The sequence below is a fragment of the Xyrauchen texanus genome, chromosome 4, assembly GCF_025860055.1.
Source record: "Xyrauchen texanus isolate HMW12.3.18 chromosome 4, RBS_HiC_50CHRs, whole genome shotgun sequence".
Lineage (NCBI taxonomy): Eukaryota > Metazoa > Chordata > Actinopteri > Cypriniformes > Catostomidae > Xyrauchen > Xyrauchen texanus.
Window position 1 is genome coordinate 14,778,409 of NC_068279.1, and position 21,423 is coordinate 14,799,831.

The 21,423-nt window shown below is 38.4% G+C and overlaps 2 protein-coding genes across 3 annotated transcripts in view; one reads left to right on the forward strand and one right to left on the reverse strand.

The window, feature by feature from the left end:
- Positions 1-7,432, forward strand: part of LOC127638711 (transcriptional regulator ATRX-like) — a 38,584-nt gene extending 31,152 nt beyond the window's left edge. The window contains exons 26-35 of one of the 2 annotated variants that reach the window (XM_052120360.1): positions 1,452-1,543; positions 1,630-1,753; positions 1,877-1,974; positions 2,278-2,386; positions 2,489-2,666; positions 2,898-3,065; positions 3,167-3,313; positions 4,937-4,972; positions 5,098-5,166; positions 5,305-7,432. In XM_052120360.1, coding sequence (XP_051976320.1) covers positions 1,452-1,543; positions 1,630-1,753; positions 1,877-1,974; positions 2,278-2,386; positions 2,489-2,666; positions 2,898-3,065; positions 3,167-3,313; positions 4,937-4,972; positions 5,098-5,166; positions 5,305-5,625 — 1,342 coding nt within the window. In that variant the 3' untranslated portion in view covers positions 5,626-7,432. The remainder of the gene's footprint in view (positions 1-1,451; positions 1,544-1,629; positions 1,754-1,876; positions 1,975-2,277; positions 2,387-2,488; positions 2,667-2,897; positions 3,066-3,166; positions 3,314-4,936; positions 4,973-5,097; positions 5,167-5,304) is intronic. The other variant, XM_052120369.1, reaches the window with a different exon arrangement.
- Positions 7,433-8,472: 1,040 nt separating this feature from the next.
- Positions 8,473-17,210, reverse strand: LOC127638832 (uracil phosphoribosyltransferase homolog). Its single transcript, XM_052120579.1, has 7 exons — positions 16,815-17,210; positions 16,492-16,534; positions 16,078-16,147; positions 14,922-14,984; positions 14,649-14,810; positions 14,449-14,547; positions 8,473-11,724 (listed from the first exon to the last, which is right to left on the reverse strand). Exons 1-7 carry the CDS (start codon positions 17,057-17,059, stop codon positions 11,618-11,620), a joined length of 789 nt encoding a protein of 262 aa, XP_051976539.1. The 5' UTR covers positions 17,060-17,210; the 3' UTR covers positions 8,473-11,617.
- Positions 17,211-21,423: the final 4,213 nt, after the last annotated feature.

Genomic DNA, 21,423 nt, shown 5'->3' on the forward strand with positions numbered 1-21,423 from the left:
TCAGGAACCCTTTGCAGGTGTTTAGCTGATTAGAGTGTGACACTTTGAGCCTACAATACTGAACCTTTTCACAATATTCTAATTTTCTGAGATTCTGAATTTGGGGTTTTCATAAGCTGTAAGCCATAATTATCAAAATTATATCAAATAAAGGCTTGAAATATCTTACTTTGCTTGTAATGAGTCTATATAATATATTAGTTTCACCTTTTAAGTTGAATTACTGAAGTTAATGAACTTTTGCACGATATTCTATTACTTTACTTTATGATGCATTTACATTTACATTTATGCATTTGGCAGACGCTTTTATCCAAAGCGAATTACAGAGCCCTTATTACAGGGACAATCCCCCTGGAGCAACCTGGAGTTAAGTGCCTTGCTCAAGGACACAATGGTGGTGGCTGTGGGGCTCGAACCAGCATCCTTCTGATTACCAGATTACCAGTTATGTGCTTAGACCACTATACCACCACCACTCCACTTCTAATTTTTCGAGTTTCACCTGTAGGGCCTTTTTAACCTTGGCTCCCGTAACCTTGGCAGTATTCAAAGCGCTTTACATTGCATCTCATTCGCCCATTCACACACACATTCACACACCAACAGAGCTGCCATGCGTCTTGCCCAACACTTCGGCACGTGGAGTCGTGTGGGCCGGGAATCAAACAGCCAACCCGCAAAACAATTAGTGGATAACCCGTTCTACCACCTTAGTCACAGCCGACCCAAATGGGTCTTCCAAGTGGACAATGACCCGAAGCATACCTCCAAAGTTGTGGCAAAATGGCTTAAGGACAACAAAGTCAAGGTATTGGAGGTGGCCATCACTAAACCCTGACCTTTTTGTGGGGAGAACTGAAAAAGTGTGTGCGAGCAAGGAGGCCTACAAACCTGACTTGGTTACACCAGTTCTGTCTGGAGGAATGGGCCAAAATTCCAGGAACTTATTGTGAGAAGCTTGTGGAAGGCTACCCAAAATATTTGACCCAAGTTAAACAATTTAAAGGCAACGTTAACAAATACTAACAAAGTTTAAGTAAACTTCTTACCCACTGGGAATGTGATGAAATAAACAAAAGCTGAAATATATAATTCTCTCTACTATTATTCTGAAATTTCACATTCTTAAAATACTAATCCTAACTGACCTAAGACGGGGAATGTTTTCTTTGATTAAATGTCAGGAATTGTGAAAAACTGATGTATTTGGCTAAGGTGAATGTTTAAATGTATTTGGCTAAGGTGTATGTAAACTTCTGACTTCACAGTATTTACCAAGGGTGCCAATATTTTGGGCCACAACTATACATGTCATTTTTCATACTTTTACTGTTAAAGGTGTTGGTTCTTGACCAGAATAAGCTACAAAGTGAACCAGAATTCTGTCTGCAGTACACAAGACAACATCTGCTCTGACGGTCATGTTTCCACTCTTATCTGTCCTTCAGGGGAGAGGCAAAGAGCACAGGTGATTCCCTTGATGCAAAGAACAAGACTGGAGACTGGAATGGAAGAGAAGAGAGAGATGGTGGGGAACCTGGTACATAGTGTCTCTCTCTCTCTCTCTCTCTCTCTCTCTGTCTCTCTCTCTATCTGTTTATTTGAATCCGTTTGTCTCTCATTTAGTGTCTGCCGCAGATTGGTATTTGCCATTTATAACAGCAGCTGACGCCAAAGTGCTGGAGCATTCTGGAAAATTACAGTTGGTAATGGAAATTTTACACCATGCAGAGGAGCTACAGGACAAAGTGTGAGGAACACAAATTTTACTTGCATGAGTTTTGCATTGGTTGTTGAGGAGAAATAATTGCGTGTTCAATGTTTAGGAAGGCATATTTTGTTTGAGGCACATATGAAGTCTGCTTTTATACAGGCTGGTGTTTAGTCAGTCTTTGATATCACTGGACCTTATTGAGAGCTTCTTGGAATATGCAGATGAGACCAAAGGGAAAGAAGAGTGTCCATACAAAGGTATGCACACACACTCACACACAGTTTGCACTGGGAAGTGTTTATACAGGGGAATGCTTTTGTGCAAAGGCAAAACGCTGTATCAGACAGGTTTGGCTCAATTATGCTCCGATTCAAGGAAACCAGAGTGTAAATATGGCAATCCACATTTAGCTGAACAATTAAAAAACTAAATCCATTTTTCTCAGTTTCAGTGTTGATGCAGTTACTGAGCTTTGCCTTTTGTAGAGCATAAATTAGAAGAACTGTCATGTGTTTATTTGCTGTGTATATGCAATAGTGTTTTTGTATGTGCATTCTTAGGCAAGAAATCGTGGGTGAAAAATAAAGATTATTACCGTTTGGATGGCAACACCAGTGCCTGTGCTCGCAAGAGATGGGTTCAAGAGTTTAACAACACTAAAAACACAAAGTAAGACATACAAAAAGTTACCGGTAAACAGCATCGCAATTAAGTTGTTTGCATGGTGATGCACGAACCTCCTGCCATGAATCTTGCTGTTTTCTTTGTCAGAGGAAGGCTGTTTCTGATCTCCACTCGGGCGGGATCCCTAGGGATCAATCTGGTTGCCGCAAACCGGGTTGTGGTGTTTGATGCTTGCTGGAATCCGTCATATGATATACAAAGCATCTTCAGAGTCTATCGCTTTGGCCAAAACAAACCTGTATCAGTGTACCGCTTTCTGGCCCAGGTACACTCACACACATACTTGTGATGATCTCTCATAGAGTACTTTTGTTCTTAAATCAAGTGAATTCTTATTTTTACAGAAACTATCATTTTAGATTTATATAAAAAAAAATTACTAGTAAAAACCATTCTCAAATAAACATTTTATTCAGTTTCTTTCTCATTTAATACATTTTATGTGATTTGTGATATGATGTTGGTGATGAAGATATTTTTGTCTTTGTACATGCAGGGGACGATGGAACAGAAAATTTACGAGCGGCAGGTTGCTAAACAGTGTCTGTCCTCCCGTGTTCTGGACCAGCAGCAGATTCAGAGACACTTCACACACAGTCAGCTGTATGAGCTGTATCGCTTCCAGCCAGAACTGCGGCCCAGCAAACACACAGAAACACCTGGGGTAAATGCAAAAACACAGACCTACTGTGGTAAACATGCATGCAAATAGGCACATTTGTGTGAGTGTTTAGTTGAATGCTTTGTCTTTCTATTATCTATCAGGATGAGATGTTGGCCCTGCTGCTGAAGAGCTGTGGGCAGCTTATAGTAAGTTATCATGAGCATGACTCATTGTTAGACCACAGGAAGGAAGAGGAGCTGAGTGAGGAAGAGCGCAGAGCAGCCTGGGACGAGTACCATGCAGAAAAGGTACACACACACACACACACACTCTGCAAAGCTAGTGCTGTCAGAATTGTTTGGGTGGCTGTGGTGGGTTAATAATAAAAAACAAATGCTCTGCATGGTTTCAGTTGTAATGAAAAACCTGGAAATGTCCTGGAAATTTCAACAGTGACTACATTTTTGTAGTTCTGCTTGACTCTTAAATCATTAATTTTGGTTCAAACTTTCTCTTTATTTGAGTGCAATCACTGAGTTTAAAAAAAGGTTTATCCAGTCATCATGGAAAAAAAAATCATTTTTCTTTTCTTATATAAGTTATAAGAAAACCTGTGGGAACCCTAGTTTTATAATGGGGGAGGGGTCTACTGACAGGTGAGGGGTCAATTAATGAATGGGAGGGGTCAAATTAATAGTAGAAGGAGAATTGCGGCTCAGAATACTAACTGAAGAACTGTAAACACACTTGAGAAAAACGAGGTCCAATGAGTCATTGGACTCCAGCAATGATTACATTTTTTTCGATTGAGCACTTTGGTTTGTTGTAAACATTTCTTAAAAGAAATAGTTCACCCAAAAAGGAAAATTCTCTCATTTACTCACCCTAATGCCATCCAAGATCTGTATGACTGACTGACTTCTGCTGAACACAAAGATTTTTAGAAGAAAATCTCAACTCTGATGGTCCTCACAATGCAAGTGAATGGTAACCAGAACTCAGAAGGTACAAAAATGCCATAAATGCAGCATAAAAGTTATCCATAAGATAATGCCATGTCTTAAAAAATATGAACAGATTAGTATTTAAGTCCTCCTTTTTTATTACTATAAATCGCCACCTTTGACCAGACCCAACCAGTAGGTGGCTGAATGTGAAAGTCACTTCCACACCACAATGTGGATGTGAAAGTGTAGATTTCCAGTAAAAAAAAAATTACTTGAATATTTATCGGTTTCTCACCCACACCTACATATATATTTTTTATTTATTTATTTTTTAATCCCCTTTTTCTCCCAATTTGGAATGCCCAATTCCCACTACTTAGTAGGTCCTCGTGGTGGTGCAGTTACTCACCTCAATCCGGGTGGCGGAAGACAAGTTTCAATTGCCTCCTCTTCTGAGACAGTCAATCCGTGCATCTTATCATGTGTCTCGTTGTGCATGACACCGTGGAGACTCACAGCATAGGAGGTTCATGCCATTCTCCACGATCCATGCAAAACTTACCACGCGCCCCATTGAGAGTGAGAACTACTCATCACGACCATGGGGAGGTTACCCCATGTGACAATACCCTTCCTAGCACCCGGGCCAATTTGGTTGCTTAGGAGACCTGGCTGGAGTCACTCAGCACACGCTGGAGTCACTCAGCACACCCTGGATTCGAACTCGTGACTCCAGGGGTTGTAGTCAGCGTCAATACTCGCTGAGCTACCCAGGCGCTCTATCATATTATTTCTGAAGATATGGATTTGACATTGATGTATGCCTTTTTCGGACCTTCTGTGTTCTGGTCACCATTCACTTGCATTGTGAGCTGAGATATTCTTCTAAAATATTGATCCATTAATCTTGACAAGACAAGTTATTCTTGACTTTGGTGGGATCCTAGTCTGTCCCTTTAACATCCAACCCCTCCTCTAATACAGGATGACAAACCCCAGCGAGCCAACCAAATTCAAATGGTAAGGAAGTACTCTATTGTCCTCATTCTTTTTGTCTGTATACATTTAAGGAATATTGACACATTCATACCATCATTCTGCATGCATGCACCAGTCACAGTTATGTTTTTTTTTGTCTCCTCCAGGCCTCTGTACAGAACTCTAGTGAACCCCACCCGATGCTGCTCAGCAGAAACACCAACCAGGAGCTAGAGGTACAGTTTCACTTCCGACATTTAAGGCTTCTGTGTATGTGTAGATTTGTGTAAAGGTGTGCATATCTCGGAAAATATAAAAGTCATTTGGATCTAAAGACTGCAGTTCAGATAGTCTTTTTCTCTCACTCTCTTCAGATTCAACAATTTACTCGTCTGGTTATGGCTTCTCAAAAACTCAACTATGCAACCAAGAATTATCCTCCAACTTCATTGCCAGTTAAACAAGGCTGTGCTCCACCTTCTGTCGCTCGGGGCAGCTCCAACAGCACCTTCCAGCTGCCAGTCAAACAAGGCAATACTCCACCTTCTGCTACTCAGGGTACCTCCAACAGCACCTTCCGGCTGCCAGTCAAACAAGGCAATACTCCACCTTCTGCTCCTCAGGGTACCTCCAACAGCACCTTCATGCTGCAGCAACCTGAGACTGTTTTCTACATTTCAAAAACAAATACCTAGCCTGGTCCCTCTTCTAATTTTTAGGATTAGGGATTAGGATTACTGTATATATCATCATATTTGGAAATATGAATTTAGTTTTAGCATCTGAATGTATATTCATATTTAGAATATTAAGAACACTGAATTCATCCTTGGTCAAACTTATGAGCAGAGACCTTTGCTGTTGTCAGTATTACTAAGAGTAATACATAATGGCAACTTTGTATATTTTTACTACCAAAAATCATTTACTTGCCCTCATGCCACCCCAGATGTGAATGACTGAACAAAAAACGGAAGAGTTTTAGAAGAAAATTTCAGCTCTGTAGGCCCTCACAATGCCAGACTTAAGTGGTTTAATCCATATCTTAAGAAGCGATATGGTAAGTGTGGGTAAAATACAGATTTATGTCCTTTTTTATCATCAATCTTCAGTTTCACATTGTTCTTTTTTGTTTTTGCTCATTTCGCATTCTTCATGCATATCGCCACCTATTGGGGAGGGAGGATCATTTAAATTAAAGTGTCTCACCTACACTTATATCAGCTCTGAAGATATGGATTTAATCACTTGAGTCTTATGGATAATGTTATGCTGCCTTTATGTGCATTTTGGAGCTTCAAAATGTTGCTACTCATTCACTTATATTGTGAGGACCTACAGAGCTGAAATATTCTTCATAAATCTTTTTGTTCAGCAGAAGAAAGTCATACTAATCTGGGATGGCATGAGGGTGAGTAAAGAGAATTTTTAATTTTGGGTGAACTTTCCCTTTAATTTAACAGAACAGTTTAAATGAATACCTGTTAAAGCAAGACTACTTCCAGACTGATCTGACTAGTGTGTTTGAGAGCTTCTGCCTTTCCTTACTACCTCACAACCAGTAGCCATATTCAGGGAAGTATGCTCATCTCTTCAGTATGAATATGCACTGTTGGACAGTGGGGTAAAAAAAACAAAAAGATGCTAATTTCTTTCCTAAATACTTTAGTTTGTTTAAATATGAAAGAGCTTGAATAAATTGGTTTTGAAAAGGTCTTGTAAGTTCACACTGTTGTTTCTGTTTGTCGTCCCATTGCTTTGTAGATGTGGTAAAATAATAGTCCTACTGTAAAGTAAAAACGTGTCTACTAATGTTGTTTCTCATCTGAAAGAACATGGGTCATCTGTATGGACTTGGTGCTGTAGTATGAAGATAAATCGGTAGCAAAACTCGAGAGCTTGCGTATTTTAATTTGAGAACTTGTACAATAAATATTGGTACTCCTAAGTTGAAACTTACATTTAAAGAACCGATGTGAAAATGTGTAAAATAACAATTTTAAATTAGATGTTGCAATCTGCACTAACAGACAAAAATTCTAAGCTTGTGTTTTGATTTCACAATTGCAGTCAAGTTGTATCACAAATGTATAAAATGTAATATGTAAAAATAAAAATGTAATTAAAATAATGAACAGCAACAAGAAGAATTTGAACTGTTTGCTGTTCATTACACTCTTCTTGCATATCGTTAATTGCCGGTTTGCAATGTTTTTGTCCATGATTAAGCGCAAAAACAGTGTAAAAAGTGTAAGAGTGGAAAAAAGTAGGCCAGAACAATACAAACTACATTTACTTTGTGTTAATACGAAATTACAGATTCACAACACATGAATTACACTTACGCAAAGTGTTAAATTATTGCTAATATTTGTTTCTTACGCATGCAACTTGATTGACACCTTTACAAAACGTTCTGTGCGCATGCAATTTATTTTTATGCTTTTCTTCATTTACGCTTTTAAAAATCATACCCTGTGCATTCAAATAACGAAGGCACAATTTTACCTTAAAATAATCACATATTTCTAATGTAGTGACAAGTTCGTGAGAGCTTGCAATGACCAAACAAGGTGTAAATTAATTAGTCTAACGAAGCCGTTTAATTTCACTAAAAATGTAACTTGTTAATGTGGATGTGCAGTCAGCCGTTACAAAATATTTTCTGTTGTAGATATTTATTGTTTCAGTGTTTGAAGTTTAAGTTTGAAACTGAAAAACTGTCATTGTCTTTTTCATTTTCTCTTGCTCAGTGGCACTCTGTTCCACGTCTGTTTTGGGATGTTTTGGTGGGCATTTTGGAAAGTACGCCACCGCCCCCTCCTTCTGTGGCGGTACAGTGCTGTTTCACCTCGACTGGTTTCCCTGAGACAGACCTATTACAACATTTCATTCTTTGTATGTGGCTTTAGTCTTAAAGGAATGTTATGGGTTTAATACCGACAGCATGTATACAGCATAATGTTGACTACCATAAAACAATTCCTTTAATTCCTTTCCTTAAAAAAAAATAAAGAAAGACAAAGAAAGAAATCGACTCAGTCACTTGCAATGGAAGTGAATGGGGCCAAATTGTATACGTTAAATACTCACCATTTCAAAAGTATAGTCACAAGACATAAACAATATGGGTGTTAGATTGTAGTGTGATAAAATCACTTACTAACGTTTTAAGTTTAAAGTTACATCCAATTTTACAACTTTGATATTCGTACTTGTTTTTTTGCCATGGAAGCTGGCATTGTGTAAAATCACTAACAACTAGTTGCCATGATGACGTGAAGCCATAAATCCTAAAATGGCTAAAAACAATGGTTTAAACAACTTTACCGCTCCAATAATACACAAGTTTGAACAGAAGAATTATTGTGCTTTTATAAAATTCTAAGCTTCATATTTCTCCCTTTAATCCCTCCAAAAAATTATCCCCATTCACCTCCATTGCAAGTGCTTCTGCAACCACGATATTTTTATTTGAAAAGAAATAAATCAACAGCTGAAATCCATCTCTGGTTTGCATCAGAGATCTGTTGGTGTTTATTTTGTGAAAATGACTGTCTGACTGCTCATTATCCAGCTCATTAAAAGACTACTTGCCAAATAAATAAATACACATAAAACATAGATTTAAATATTTTTATTAGCTTACTTGTAGAGATTGCACAGTTATCCATGAAGCAGGAAAGATGACTCCCAATCCCCAGATGTGCGGTTGTTACTCAAGAGATATCAGATCACTAGATGACACCATTGACCAATCAGAATTGAGTATTCCAGAGTGACATGAAATAAGTTATACTACATACAGTATATATTGTTTATATAGTGATTAATCATGTATAAGTAGCATGCGTTTGACTGAGGTAATTAACTTATTTGTAAAGTGGCTAGTTTTGTTGCCGTTCAGCTCTTTGGTCACACAGCTCAAATTTGGAGTAGGCCTATATGAATAAATTCTTTCTAGGTGTTTCTTTTTCTGATTGTGTACTGTTAATATCTTGCTGTATTTTCTACTTTTCGCCAACAGTATGTTTGAATTAAAATAGTTTAATTATCGTCATAATCTTTTTCATTTTGTCTTTATACTGTAGTTGCCAAAATCATAAAATATTTTCATCAGTAATTTAATCGATGAGATTAACACTGCTACTGGGAAACTAATCCACAAACAAAAACATTATTTTACCAGAAAGGCTAGTAGAGATCTGTAATCCAAACAATGGGAATTGGGTTTTGCATTTGCAAGTTTTAAAGCCATTTTTAAGTATGCAAAAAAGACCAAGAAATCAAAGTCCAAAATGCTTTTAAATTAATAGGTATTTTCACAAGTAGATATTCAAGATAACCAGATGAATTAAAAACTTTTATAGATGCAACAGTCTTTATTTAAAGAGGAATTCCATTAAGGGAAATGTTTGAGTACCTTTATTTATCTGGCTGTTTGTGTGTTCATCTCAGCTATCAGGTTCTGTCATCAACTGCCAATTGATAAAACCAGATCACTGACATCATTGTTCAGTCTGCCATATGTAAGAAGCATTCCCTCTCCATCTCTCTACCCCTCTCCATTTCTGTGTGTGTATCAGTGCATCTGCCACACATCTACGCACACTTCCCTTACTGAAAGGGAGATGTAGAAATGTGATCTGTGTGTTTGTGATAATTACAGTATGTTATTTAAGTGCTTGGTCACAATTATTTGAGTGGACAGAGTGAATCTTCTCAAATGAGTTGCGGTCTGTGTCAATATTAAGTTCCCAGCCTTTGATTAAAGTTCAGGTTTGTGTGTGAGAGAGTGAGTTGGAGTGAAAGAAGGACTTGACTGTGTGTGTGTCTGATTCCACTGGGGCTTTTATTATAGTTTAATGAGAATAGATCCTGTGGTCTGAGCACAACACTCCTTCACTCCTGTGGTCTCTCTCTCTGTACAGCCATGGCCAAATGTATTGTGTGATTATACTGTGACATCAATTTTGTGTTTCACAAAGTTTTCTGTTTCAGTTGTTGTGTTGATTGCACAATAATCTATAAACAATGTGAGTGATCAGATGCATTTAAAATAATTGCAAAAAGCTTCATTGGCCAAAAAAAATTACTATCACAAACACCCAAATTTCACTGTTTTTTGGCCCTGGCACAAAATGACCAGCTAGCATAATTTCACTAATCATATCAGCAGCACCTTGGAAAGTGTGAATGAGTACTAGTCAGGTGAAATCACTCTATCATACTGATTGGATTATAAGAGCAGACTGAGTGCTATAAAAGGAGGGACGAAGTGCTTCCAATCATTGTGTTCTTTTTAGCAATGGTTACCTCTGAAGAAAGATGTGCAGCCATCACCGTTTTGTATCAAAATGGCCTCAGATGCAAGGAAATTGCTGCAAAGAATATTGCACCTGAAAAAATAATTTACCGGATCATCAAGAACTTCAATGAAGAAGGCTTCAGGACGTCCCAGAGTGTCCAGCAAGCGCCAGGACTGTCTCCTCCTCAGGACTCAGTTACGGAACCGTGTCACCACCAGTGCAGAGCTTGCTCAATATTGGTAGCAGGTTGGTGCATCTGCACTGATGTAAAGCACAGTCTGAATTGACTTTGATTTTGACTACCTGGAATTTCAAGAATACTACAAACACCTTGAAATTGAGATATTTTTTTTAAAAAGTAGAAAACATAAAAATAAATCTTAATATGGAGTATTTTATTTTGCAATATTGTAAAGAGTTGGGATAGGGAGGCTTGAACTGCAGGTTTACACTGCCCCCTGGAGGAAAAATCATGGCTGCACATCCTCACCAAACATTGATTTGAGTCATTTGTCTCTTTCATTCTGTTCTCATGTCAGACTCACCTGAGGGTGTCTCGGTTACTATAGCAGCAGATGACTAGCAGTAATGATATAAGGTATGAGAAGTGCATGTTCTCATTTTCAAGGACACTTTCAAAGCTGGTGTGAAGTTGTTCAAACACAGGAGAATTTGAACTATTCACCCACACTACACCTTTGCCATTCTAGGTTGCCAGAATGTGTCATGTAACATTGCCACTGTAAGTCTGTGGACTGGGGTGATTTCTAGAAAGATCTCAAACACAGGTTAAGCTTTCAGGAGTGGCAGGCAGCCCACGGGGAGATGGGAGTGTGAGGGTGAACACCTGCCTGTATGCTCAGTTTTCACTTGAAACCCTTCCTGCAGGACAGATCAGGTCTCCAAAACCTCTCTTTTACTGATCAGGGTGTGGAAGCACTTTATCAGGCATATCTGCTGACTGAATGTCTTGAATTCATTTTGTGATTAAATGTTTAATTCTGTTTTGGCAGTGGATTCTATTGCGTTATGACATTTGTGACACTGTTATTATGTAAAAATAGTAATAATGGACAAATTGTTTAATAGAAAACTTTCTATTTGTATTTTCTTGTTTGCATCACCTTTGATGTTCAGTCATAGTCTAGAACACAGTTTTCTTCTCAATATTTAATAGTCCTGGTAGGGTCTGGGATGAACAAAAATGGACCAAATGAACCCAAAATATTTAACAGACAAAATACAGTACCAATAAGAATACAGAGACAATCCTGATTAACCAATCACACAGACACTCGCTGTGGGCTGGTCAGGCTTTACTGGCTGGATGATAAACACACGCAAGCTGCTTCAGCTGAATCGAGTAATTGGTGGTGTGTCAGTCTGTGCCAAAATACCTCTGGCCGAAGTGTGTCGGAGCAACAGCATGGACTTCAGTTGTCAGTATGGTGATATCAGGAAACTCCTGAATAATGGACAGTGCCCCTGCAAACACATCATTATGGTGATCATTTAAAGCTGAACTATGTAAATTTTTCAGTGGTAAAATACTTCTATCTCAGCTTAATATGCAGAGACAATTGCAAGCCATTCATCGGTTAACTTTATCCAAAACTATAAACACGTCTCTCTGTGGCACTAAAAAATTCCTCTGTTTGTTTTGAGTGACCTGCCCCAACAATGTTACTCAGTCCTAATTCATGCTATTGGATATATATAACGGTTTAACATAACAACATCAGCCCTGCTGTCAGCAGATGATGGGCATATTCTGAAAGCTGTTTTGAAAACATTGTTTATTTTTGCAATTACATTCAGTGGTGCTAGTGTCACAGGAATCACATACTTCAGCTTTAAGCAATGGAGATTCAAGATAACCAAAGACCATGTTTGGAATGGTACACTACTACTATATTGCAGTTAATTGCATGCAATGTGGGTAGATTCTCTAAAACATACTTTTTCTGTTATTATTTTTAAAAAGTAGACCATATTCAGTGTATGTGACGAGATAAGCAGTATGCTAGTGTAACCGGTCCAGCTCGACCCGCACCATGCGGTATTCCAACCAGTGTCAGCTGGCATGGGAGGTGGGCGCACTAAAAAGGAGGCTAAAGGCTACAGCCTATAACGTCAGTCGCGAGTTTGCCTCTTGAGGCCAAGTGAGTAAGGTTTACACATACCGCACAGCTATCACGTACCAGCTGGCTCCCGTTACACTAGTATTCTATTCCGATCATACACATTTTTTTAGATGGAAAAATTGCACATTTCAAAACAACATGATACCCATGTCTATTACTGAGATATCATAAACCTACAGTGGGTATGAAAAGTATTCAGACCCCCTTAAATTTTTCACTCTTTGTTATATTGCAGCCATTTGCTAAAATCATTTAAGTTCATTTTTTTTCCTCATTATTGTACACACAGCACCCCATATTGACAGAAAAACACAGAATTGTTGACATTTTTGCACATTTATTAAAAAAGAAAAACTGAAATATCACATGGTCCTAAGTATTCAGACCCTTTGTTCAGTATTTAGTAGAAGCACCCTTTTGATCTAATACAGCCATGAGTCTTTTTGGGAAAGATGCAACAAGTTTTTCACATCTGGATTTAGGTATCCTCTGCCATTCCTCCTTGCAGATCCTCTCCAGTTCTGTCAGGTTGGATGGTAAACGTTGGTGGACAGCCATTTTCAGGTCTCTCCAGAGATGCTCAATTGGGTTTAATTCAGGACTCTGGCTGGGCCATTCAAGAACAGTCACGGAGTTGTTGTGAAGCCACTCCTTTGTTATTTTAGCGGTGTGCTTAGGGTCATTGTCTTGTTGGAAGGTGAACCTTCGGCCCAGTCTGAGGTCCAGAGCACTCTGGAGAAGGTTTTCGTCCAGGATATCCCTGTACTTGGGATATCCTGGTTTTCATCTTCCCCTCGATTGCAACCAGTCGTCCTGTCCCTGCAGCTGAAAAACACCCCCACAGCATGATGCTGCCACCACCATGCTTCACTGTTGAGACTGTATTGGACAGGTGATGAGCAGTGCCTGGTTTTCTCCACACATACCGCTTAGAATTAAGGCCAAAAAGTTCTATCTTGGTCTCATCAGACCAGAGAATCTTATTTATCACCATCTTGGAGTCCTTCAGGTGTTTTTTAGCAAACTCCATGCAGGCTTTCATGTGTCTTGCACTGAGGAGAGACTTCCGTCGGGCCACTCTGCCATAAAGCCCCGACTGGTGGATGGCTGCAGTGATGGTTGACTTACTACAACTTTCTCCCATCTCCCGACTGCATCTCTGGAGCTCAGCCACAGTGATCTTTGGGTTCTTCTTTACCTCTCTCACCAAGGCTCTTCTCCCCTGATAGCTCAGTTTGGCCGGACGGCCTGCTCTAGGAAGGGTTCTGGTCGTCCCAAACGTCTTCCATTTAAGGATTATGGAGGCCACTGTGCTCTTATGAACCTTAAGGGCAGCAGACATTTTTTTGTAACCTTGGCCAGATCTGTGCTTTGCCACAACTCTGTCTCTGATCTCTTCAGGCAGTTCCTTTGACCTCATGATTCTCATTTGCTCTGACATGCACTGTGAGCTGTAAGGTCTTATATAGACAGGTGTGTGGCTTTCCTAATCAAGTCCAATCAGTATAATCAAACACAGCTGGACTCAATTGAAGGTGTAGAACCATCTCAAGGATGATCAGAAGAAATGGACAGCACCTGAGTTAAATATATGAGTGTCACAGCAAAGGGTCTGAATACTTAGGACCATGTGATATTTCAGTTTTTCTTTTTTAATAAATGTGCAAAAATGTCAACAATTCTGTGTTTTTCTGTCAATATGGGGTGCTGTGTGTACAATAATGAGGAAAAAAAATGAACTTAAATGATTTTAGCAAATGGCTGCAATATAACAAAGAGTGAAAAATTTAAGGGGGTCTGAATACTTTTCATACCCACTGTATATTACCTTTATTGTAAATGTTTTAGCTAAGTGCTGGGTTTACCCTGAGTGCCTGGCTTCATTACTGCACAGTACATCATTTCCTTGAGATTCAAAAGAAACAAATTTCTAGACTATAACAAGCAGTAAGGTTTTTGTTTAATTACAAAGATGAAGCCCATCTTATTTAGCTGTTACTGAGGTCTTTTAGAACATTACAAAATGCTTTTTGTAAAGAGAGGGGAATGTGTGTGTGTGTCTTACCGTGTGGAGTGGAGAAGAGACTCAGTAGTATGATGTGTTTGGCCTGCAGGCCATGTTCATTTAACACCCGCACCGCTTCTATCACAGTGTTTCCTGTACCTGGACACCCCCACACATAAATACACAATGAATTGGGTCCACTAATGCCTGATTTCAGGGATGTATGGTAAAGCTTTGGTATTGAGTTTACAAGGACTCACTAAGGATGGGATACATGAGCAGAACCTTCCTTCGGCTAATGTCAGGAGGAAATTTTGCATAGTAAACTTTGGCCTTTTGCGTTTCCTCATCGCTCTGGATCAGAATCTTACCAATACGGATGGACCTGCAGCAATCTCTCAGGCCTTGCTCCATGGCCTCACCTGGACACGCAATACAAGGGGGTTTTCTTATGTAGAAAGGGCACACAAATATGCACTAAATAGGGTATGCTTGTTGTGTCTTCACTGTGTTTGTGTAACAGAAAAACTCACCACTCCTCATGATGCTAACCCCACAGTTTCCTTTTTCAAACTTAACACCCTCGTATTTGTGTCCTGCATATAAATTGCACAATGAAACTTGCTATTTTGTGAAAAAAAAAAAAACACACAAAAAAAGGAAAAACAGCTGTTGTTCCAAATGTGTCTCCATCATATTGATATGCCTTTGTTACAATGTAAAAACTGTTACAATGTACTCCAATATTAATTATATAATGTAAAAAAATAAATATGCATTATATATTCTTTAAATACAAAATATTAGGATAAAACAGCAGAAGACGCAAAGTTCTTATTGACGTGTTTGAGGGATAATTCACCCTAAAATGACAATTCTCTCATCCTTTACTCACTATCACGTGTATGACTTTATTTTTCCAGTGGAGCACAAAGATTTTTTGAATAATATATCAGTTCTGGTCCAGTCCATGCAAGTGAATGGGGGCCAGAACTATGAAGCTCCAAAAAAAAAAAAAAATATTAAGTTAGCATAAAATCCTCCAGTTAAATCCATGTCTTCGGAAGCAATTTGACAAGTATGGGTGAGAAACAGATACATTTGTAAGTCCTTTTTTTCTATAAATTCTCCTCCCTGCCCAATAGGTGGCGATATGTATGAATGCAAATTGCCAAAAACAAAAAAGTGTAAGTGAAGATGTGTGATTATTGAAATGACATAAATATTGATCTGTTTCTCACCTACACTTTTCATATTGCTTTCGAGGACAGATTAAAACACTGGAGTCATATGGATTACTTTTATGCTGATTTTATGTACTTTTTGGTCCTTCAAATTTCTGGCCACCATTCGCTGAAAAGACCTACAGAGCTGAGATATTCTCAGTATAAATCATATACATCTGGGGATGGCAAGAGGGGAAGTAAACAATGAGAGAATTTTATTTTTTAGGTAAACTATCACTTTAACACTCAAACCATTCTGGTGTGTCAATAATTCAGATATTAAACTGCTCTTAATATTACTGTTTGCAGTCTGAGTATCTCGTCAGGGGGATATGACATCATCCCTGGGATTACCTGCATTATCAGTGGTGATTTTTTTATTCTAATTTTGTGTCAGTTAGAGAGATGGTGTGAGTCTGGATTGGAATGAGCCATAAATGAATCACCATAGTAACGGACTCACCTGTTGGTGTGGTTACGGTGCATTCCCTGTATGGAAGCTGATTAAGACCCTCTTCCACCACTAACCTAATCTGAAAACAGTACAGACAGACAACCAATCAGAGAGAGATGCAGAAAAATAAAAATGAGAGTAAAAGCTAAACCTATGACAAGTATTTTTCAGGTACACAATTACAGATTAAATCAATGAGACAGTTAAGCAACAAATGTGAAACATACATAACTATCCAAATATACTGTCCTTACAACCAAATTAAGCATGCACAGCAATATAAGGTCCTGACAGAGTCATTTATGTCAATCTTTCCCTTCTTCTGTAACCAACATGAACATACTCCTTGAAGACATGGTTTTAAGCAGCATGGACATTAAAACACAGAAGGCCACCAATCTGCACTTTTTTGGCATTTCTTACCAATCTATCAGCACAGAACACAAAATCACCTCTACTGGTAGATCTGAGAGAAAGAGAAAAATGTCACAATGTGACATGTTAATATTGTTGAAATAGGATTTATGTTGAAGTTGCAATACAGTGCCATTCTGATCTGATCCCAGAAATGTACTCTTTAACACACATCGGGAATGTCTGCCAGTTTTATTCCACGTATATTATGAGACATCTTGTGACGTTCTAGCAGACATGCAGTGACGTATAAGCGTATGACACGCATGCCATGTGCAGAACTGGCCTATGTGGGGATAGAAATCCGGTTTAAACGCTGACTGGACACTCACTTGTCACGAATGATTGTCTGAAGTTCTCGTATTTGGTCATTTAATGGCAAGAGTTTCAGCTGGGGTCCTATTTGTCGCTGTATGTCGTTTAGGGTTTGCATTTGATGCAGTTCTGATTCGCCCTGACAGGATTCTGCAGCAGTGCTGCTGCGGGCAAAGCGGACATGCTTCGCGGCGTGCTCGGGGCTCTCACTGTTTAGCTGCTGGTTGTGGCACGGCATCTTCTCAATAAGATCCGTTTCCATAGGACTATAAAATCACAAGAAAAAGAAACACTACACGAAATCAACTGGTCCACTAAGCGTATGGCTGTTCCACAGTCGATTTATCAATCCATCTGTGAGACTATCTCGCCATGTCTGAAGCTAAACGGAGACACATGAAGCAGTACGTACGCTCCCGCTGTCACAACAACCTTGCGTCATATCCCTTGTTTTCATGATTGGATAGAAATGATGTCGACCTAGATGTGAATGACGTAAGGGGCGGGACACAGCGGGTTTCATTCAAGCAAACCTTTGAAGGCGCTGCATACAAGACGCAATCTACATGAGAGACTATGGCGTTATATTTGTGTCACAATTCTGCACGTGCAAAACAGATTTTGAATGCACAAAAAGTTATTTCGCATGCACTTGGACACTTTTTGGAATTTTGAAAAGCAAAAAGATTTATTCATTTAAGCAAACGAAAGTCTAATTTGCGATCAAATAAACTTTTAAAGTTTGAATCTGCAACAATAAAACGCACCTAAAATCTGTATTAGAGGTGTGACGTTTCAATCCACTATTGGTCACGCGTCCTATTGTCGTACAAATTAACGCATTCTATGGTGTTTAATGTTGGACAAAACAGCACAAGCTCAAAAACACAGCGCGCAAGTGAATTTCAACAGCGTGAGCACCATGACACAGCTTGCACGTAAAATTTAAACCTGCAGAACTTGCAAATCACAAACTCGAGCACAAAAAATATGATTGTGCACACAAATTAACAAGTCCCACACACGCGCGAGCAGATCTGTACACACGCGCAAGTTATTTTCTGCACACGCGCACGCAGATCTGTACACACACGCGCAAGTTATTTTCTGCACACGCACGAGTTCTTTTCTGCACACACGCGCGAGTTATTTTCTGCACACAAGTCGGTTTTGACACTCAGGGGCGGGGCCCAATCCTTTCTGTTAACAAATGCTATTGGCTGCTGACCAAATACTGTATTGATTGGCTGCATCTCTTCGAATCTCTCGTGATTGGCTGTTGTTGGACAAGAACAGACAGAAAGCGGGAACTTTTTATTTTTGACAAGAAAAAACATACAAAACTCTCTTCATGGAGAAATAAGAAATATACATCAATTGGAACAATACAATTTTTGTCAGTGTAAATGAAAAAAAAAGCGTCCCCTACACAATACTGAACAACAAAAAGCAAACAACAAGGGGGTATTTGTTTAAAAAAAAAAAAAAGTCTCGAGATCAAAAGGCTTGAAACAAATTTCAATATTAAAGAAAACATTTAAACAAAAGCATCCTTTAGACGTAGCATACAAGTGGATATTTATAGAAACAATTGTCTGGATATATCACTACACATCTTTCTTGCAATTTTACTAGACTTTACTTATTTCAGTGAGGAAAATACAATTTATAATCGTTCATAAACCATGAAAAAGAAGGATTTGAATATCTCCACTTACTATAATGAATGATATTTACCCATGAGGACAATCATATTAACCAAATCAGAAAGGGATGAATCTACATTATGGATCCATATAAAAGAGAATTTGTGATAAGTCATCAATCTTAAATGACTTAAAGTAAATCAGACCAGAAGCTTTTGGCCATAGGACATACAAAGAACAAGTGTTCCAGAGTCTCATCAGCTGCCTCACAAAATACACAAGGATCTACTTCAAATTTAAACCTCTTTCTAAGAAAGTCAGCAACCAAATATATTTTATAAATAATTTTAAAGTGAGTCTCTTTGACTTTAGGGGAAATGGGCCATTTGATGAATTTGAAATGTGGTTTATCTATGGACAAGGCATTCATATTTGGAATTTGTACACACAATCCTCTATTATAATCCAAAAACATTTTGTTATATATATACATTTGTTATAACATTTTCTGTAATGTAAATTACATTCATTAATTACTAGATTTGGTAAGGTTGGTAAGCCAATCACGAGAGATTCGAAGAGATGCAGCCAATAGCATTTGTTAACAGAAAGGATTGGGCCCCGCCCCTGAGTGTCAAAACCGACTTGTGTGCAGAAAAGAACTCGCGCGTGTGTGCAGAAAAGAACTCGCGCGTGTGTGCAGAAAAGAACTCGCGCGTGTGTGCAGAAAAGAACTCGCGCGTGTGTGCAGAAAAGAACTCGCGCGTGTGTGCAGAAAAGAACTCACGCGTGTATACCTGCGCGCGTGTGCAGAAAAGAACTCGCGCGTGTGTACAGTTCTGCGCGTGTGCAGAAAAAACTTGCGCGTGTGTGGGACTTGTTAATTTGTGTGCACAATCATATTTTTTGTGCTCAGGTTTGTGATTTGCAAGTTCTGCAGGTTTAAATTTTACGTGCGAGCTGTGTCATGGTGCTCACACTGTTGAAATTCACTTGCGTGCTGTGTTTTTGTGCATTAAGCTAAACTTAATGTTATGTAAGTTTTTCAAAATATAGTAGCTTGGGATCATGCCATATAATCTTGCACACTCTTATATAGTTTTACACATGCAGAATTATGGCACAAATATAACTCCATACCCAAGCAGCTTTTTTTGATAATACATGAAAAAAAAAAAAACAGTTTGATTAACAGACATATAATAATCAAGTAAAATAGTAATGTAAATATTCATAACGTCAAACATAATTACAAATCACAATAATAACTTTTATTTTTAAATAAAACATCGTTTTTTTGTGTGTGTTCGAATTGATATTAGTCCTGTATGAAATTAAAAATGATCTCAATTTGAGACTACATTTAAATTCATACAGGACTGTAATCAAGTCATGAGACATCAAAACTGGTTTTCAGAGTTTGAGTTACTGTTAGCCTATGTTGTATTTATTTTTTTATTTTTACCAGCTGCTGTAAAGAAATTCCTCAATTTTGCTTTGATGGGCCTCTGAGGGTTAAAGTAAATATATTTTATTTAGTGTACAACTCGTGTGTAGGCCATGTATGTTTTTCTGAGCATATATATATAGGCTACATACAGCTTTCACCAGACAAAGAAGAGTTCAGAAATATGTTTTGCCTGGATACGTTTTTACTTAAATTTATTTTTAAACTTGTGCAATCGGGAATGGTGAAACTGAACCTACCCCCGCACACACAAAACTACCTAACCTAACACAGAATAAAACTGTTAATATTATGCATTTATTTACATTAAATAAACCTTTATTAAACATTTGAGTCTGGCTATAAATTCCTTCTTAAGATCTAGCTGAAGAATAAACATCACACCCTCAACTAACAAATAGGTTTTTATTAACTTTACTTTGGAAATAAAAATATGCAAGGCCTGCTTCTGTCTATCTTTGACCATATCAACCCACATAAGAGATCAATGGCAATCTAATGTAGAACTATCTTTTTACACAAAACAATGTAGCATAAAATTGAAAAAAAGAGCATACAGTTTGTTTTTTCTTTTTTATTATTATTATTATCCTCACATTCAATGAGGGGACAATTAGCCTTTTCTTGATCTGCACACATGAATCTGCACACAGGAGCCATTTACTTGTACATATAATAAATAATCATAAGAAACGGTGAACAAACTGATTTGATGATGTTCAGGGTTTTGAACGCTGACACACTGTCAGGATTTATGCATATAGTTCAGCGACACTACATATAATCTTTTTACAAGCACTACAGAAAAGAACTGAGAATAAAATGAACATTGAAGCTTCGGTTTTCATCATCGATTTATCTTTTGTGAAAAAAGGTGGGCATATGCGCTGACATCACTTCTGTAACAGCTTTGGCATTTTTTTAAAGCCTGTAGTTTTGACGGCACCCAGCAGATAAACAATTTGCATAACTACATTTGATTGAATACGGTGCGATAAAATGCGCTCACCTAAAAGTTGCTGGGTCATGTTTTGGAAAAGAGTGTAAATTATATGCCAGACAAGCTTAAACATGCGCGCTCCGGTCCGGAACTGGACCATGGATAGCTTAACGACCGTTGATGCTGTTGATGCACGTGTCGAATGTTGTTAAACTCACCACAGAGTTTTGCACAGAGAGGGCTCGGATGTTTACCGCCGTGATTTTTTTTAAATCATTTTGAAAGGTCAGATAAAAGTGATTGGCTGGCCTCATCGAATCATTGACTTACATTAAATAAAAGACATTACATTGTACTGGGAGACTCTGAGAAGTGGTTGTACGCATTAAAAACTGCCAGTGTTCTGATGTGCTACCAGCAGTGAAAACAGTGAATTAAAGCATTAATGGTGTTAAAAACCTAGGCACATAACTGGTAATCAGAAGGTTGCTGGTTCGATCCTCACAGCCACCACCATTGTGTCCTTGAGCAAGGCACATAACTCCATGTTGCTCCGGGGGGATTATCCCTGC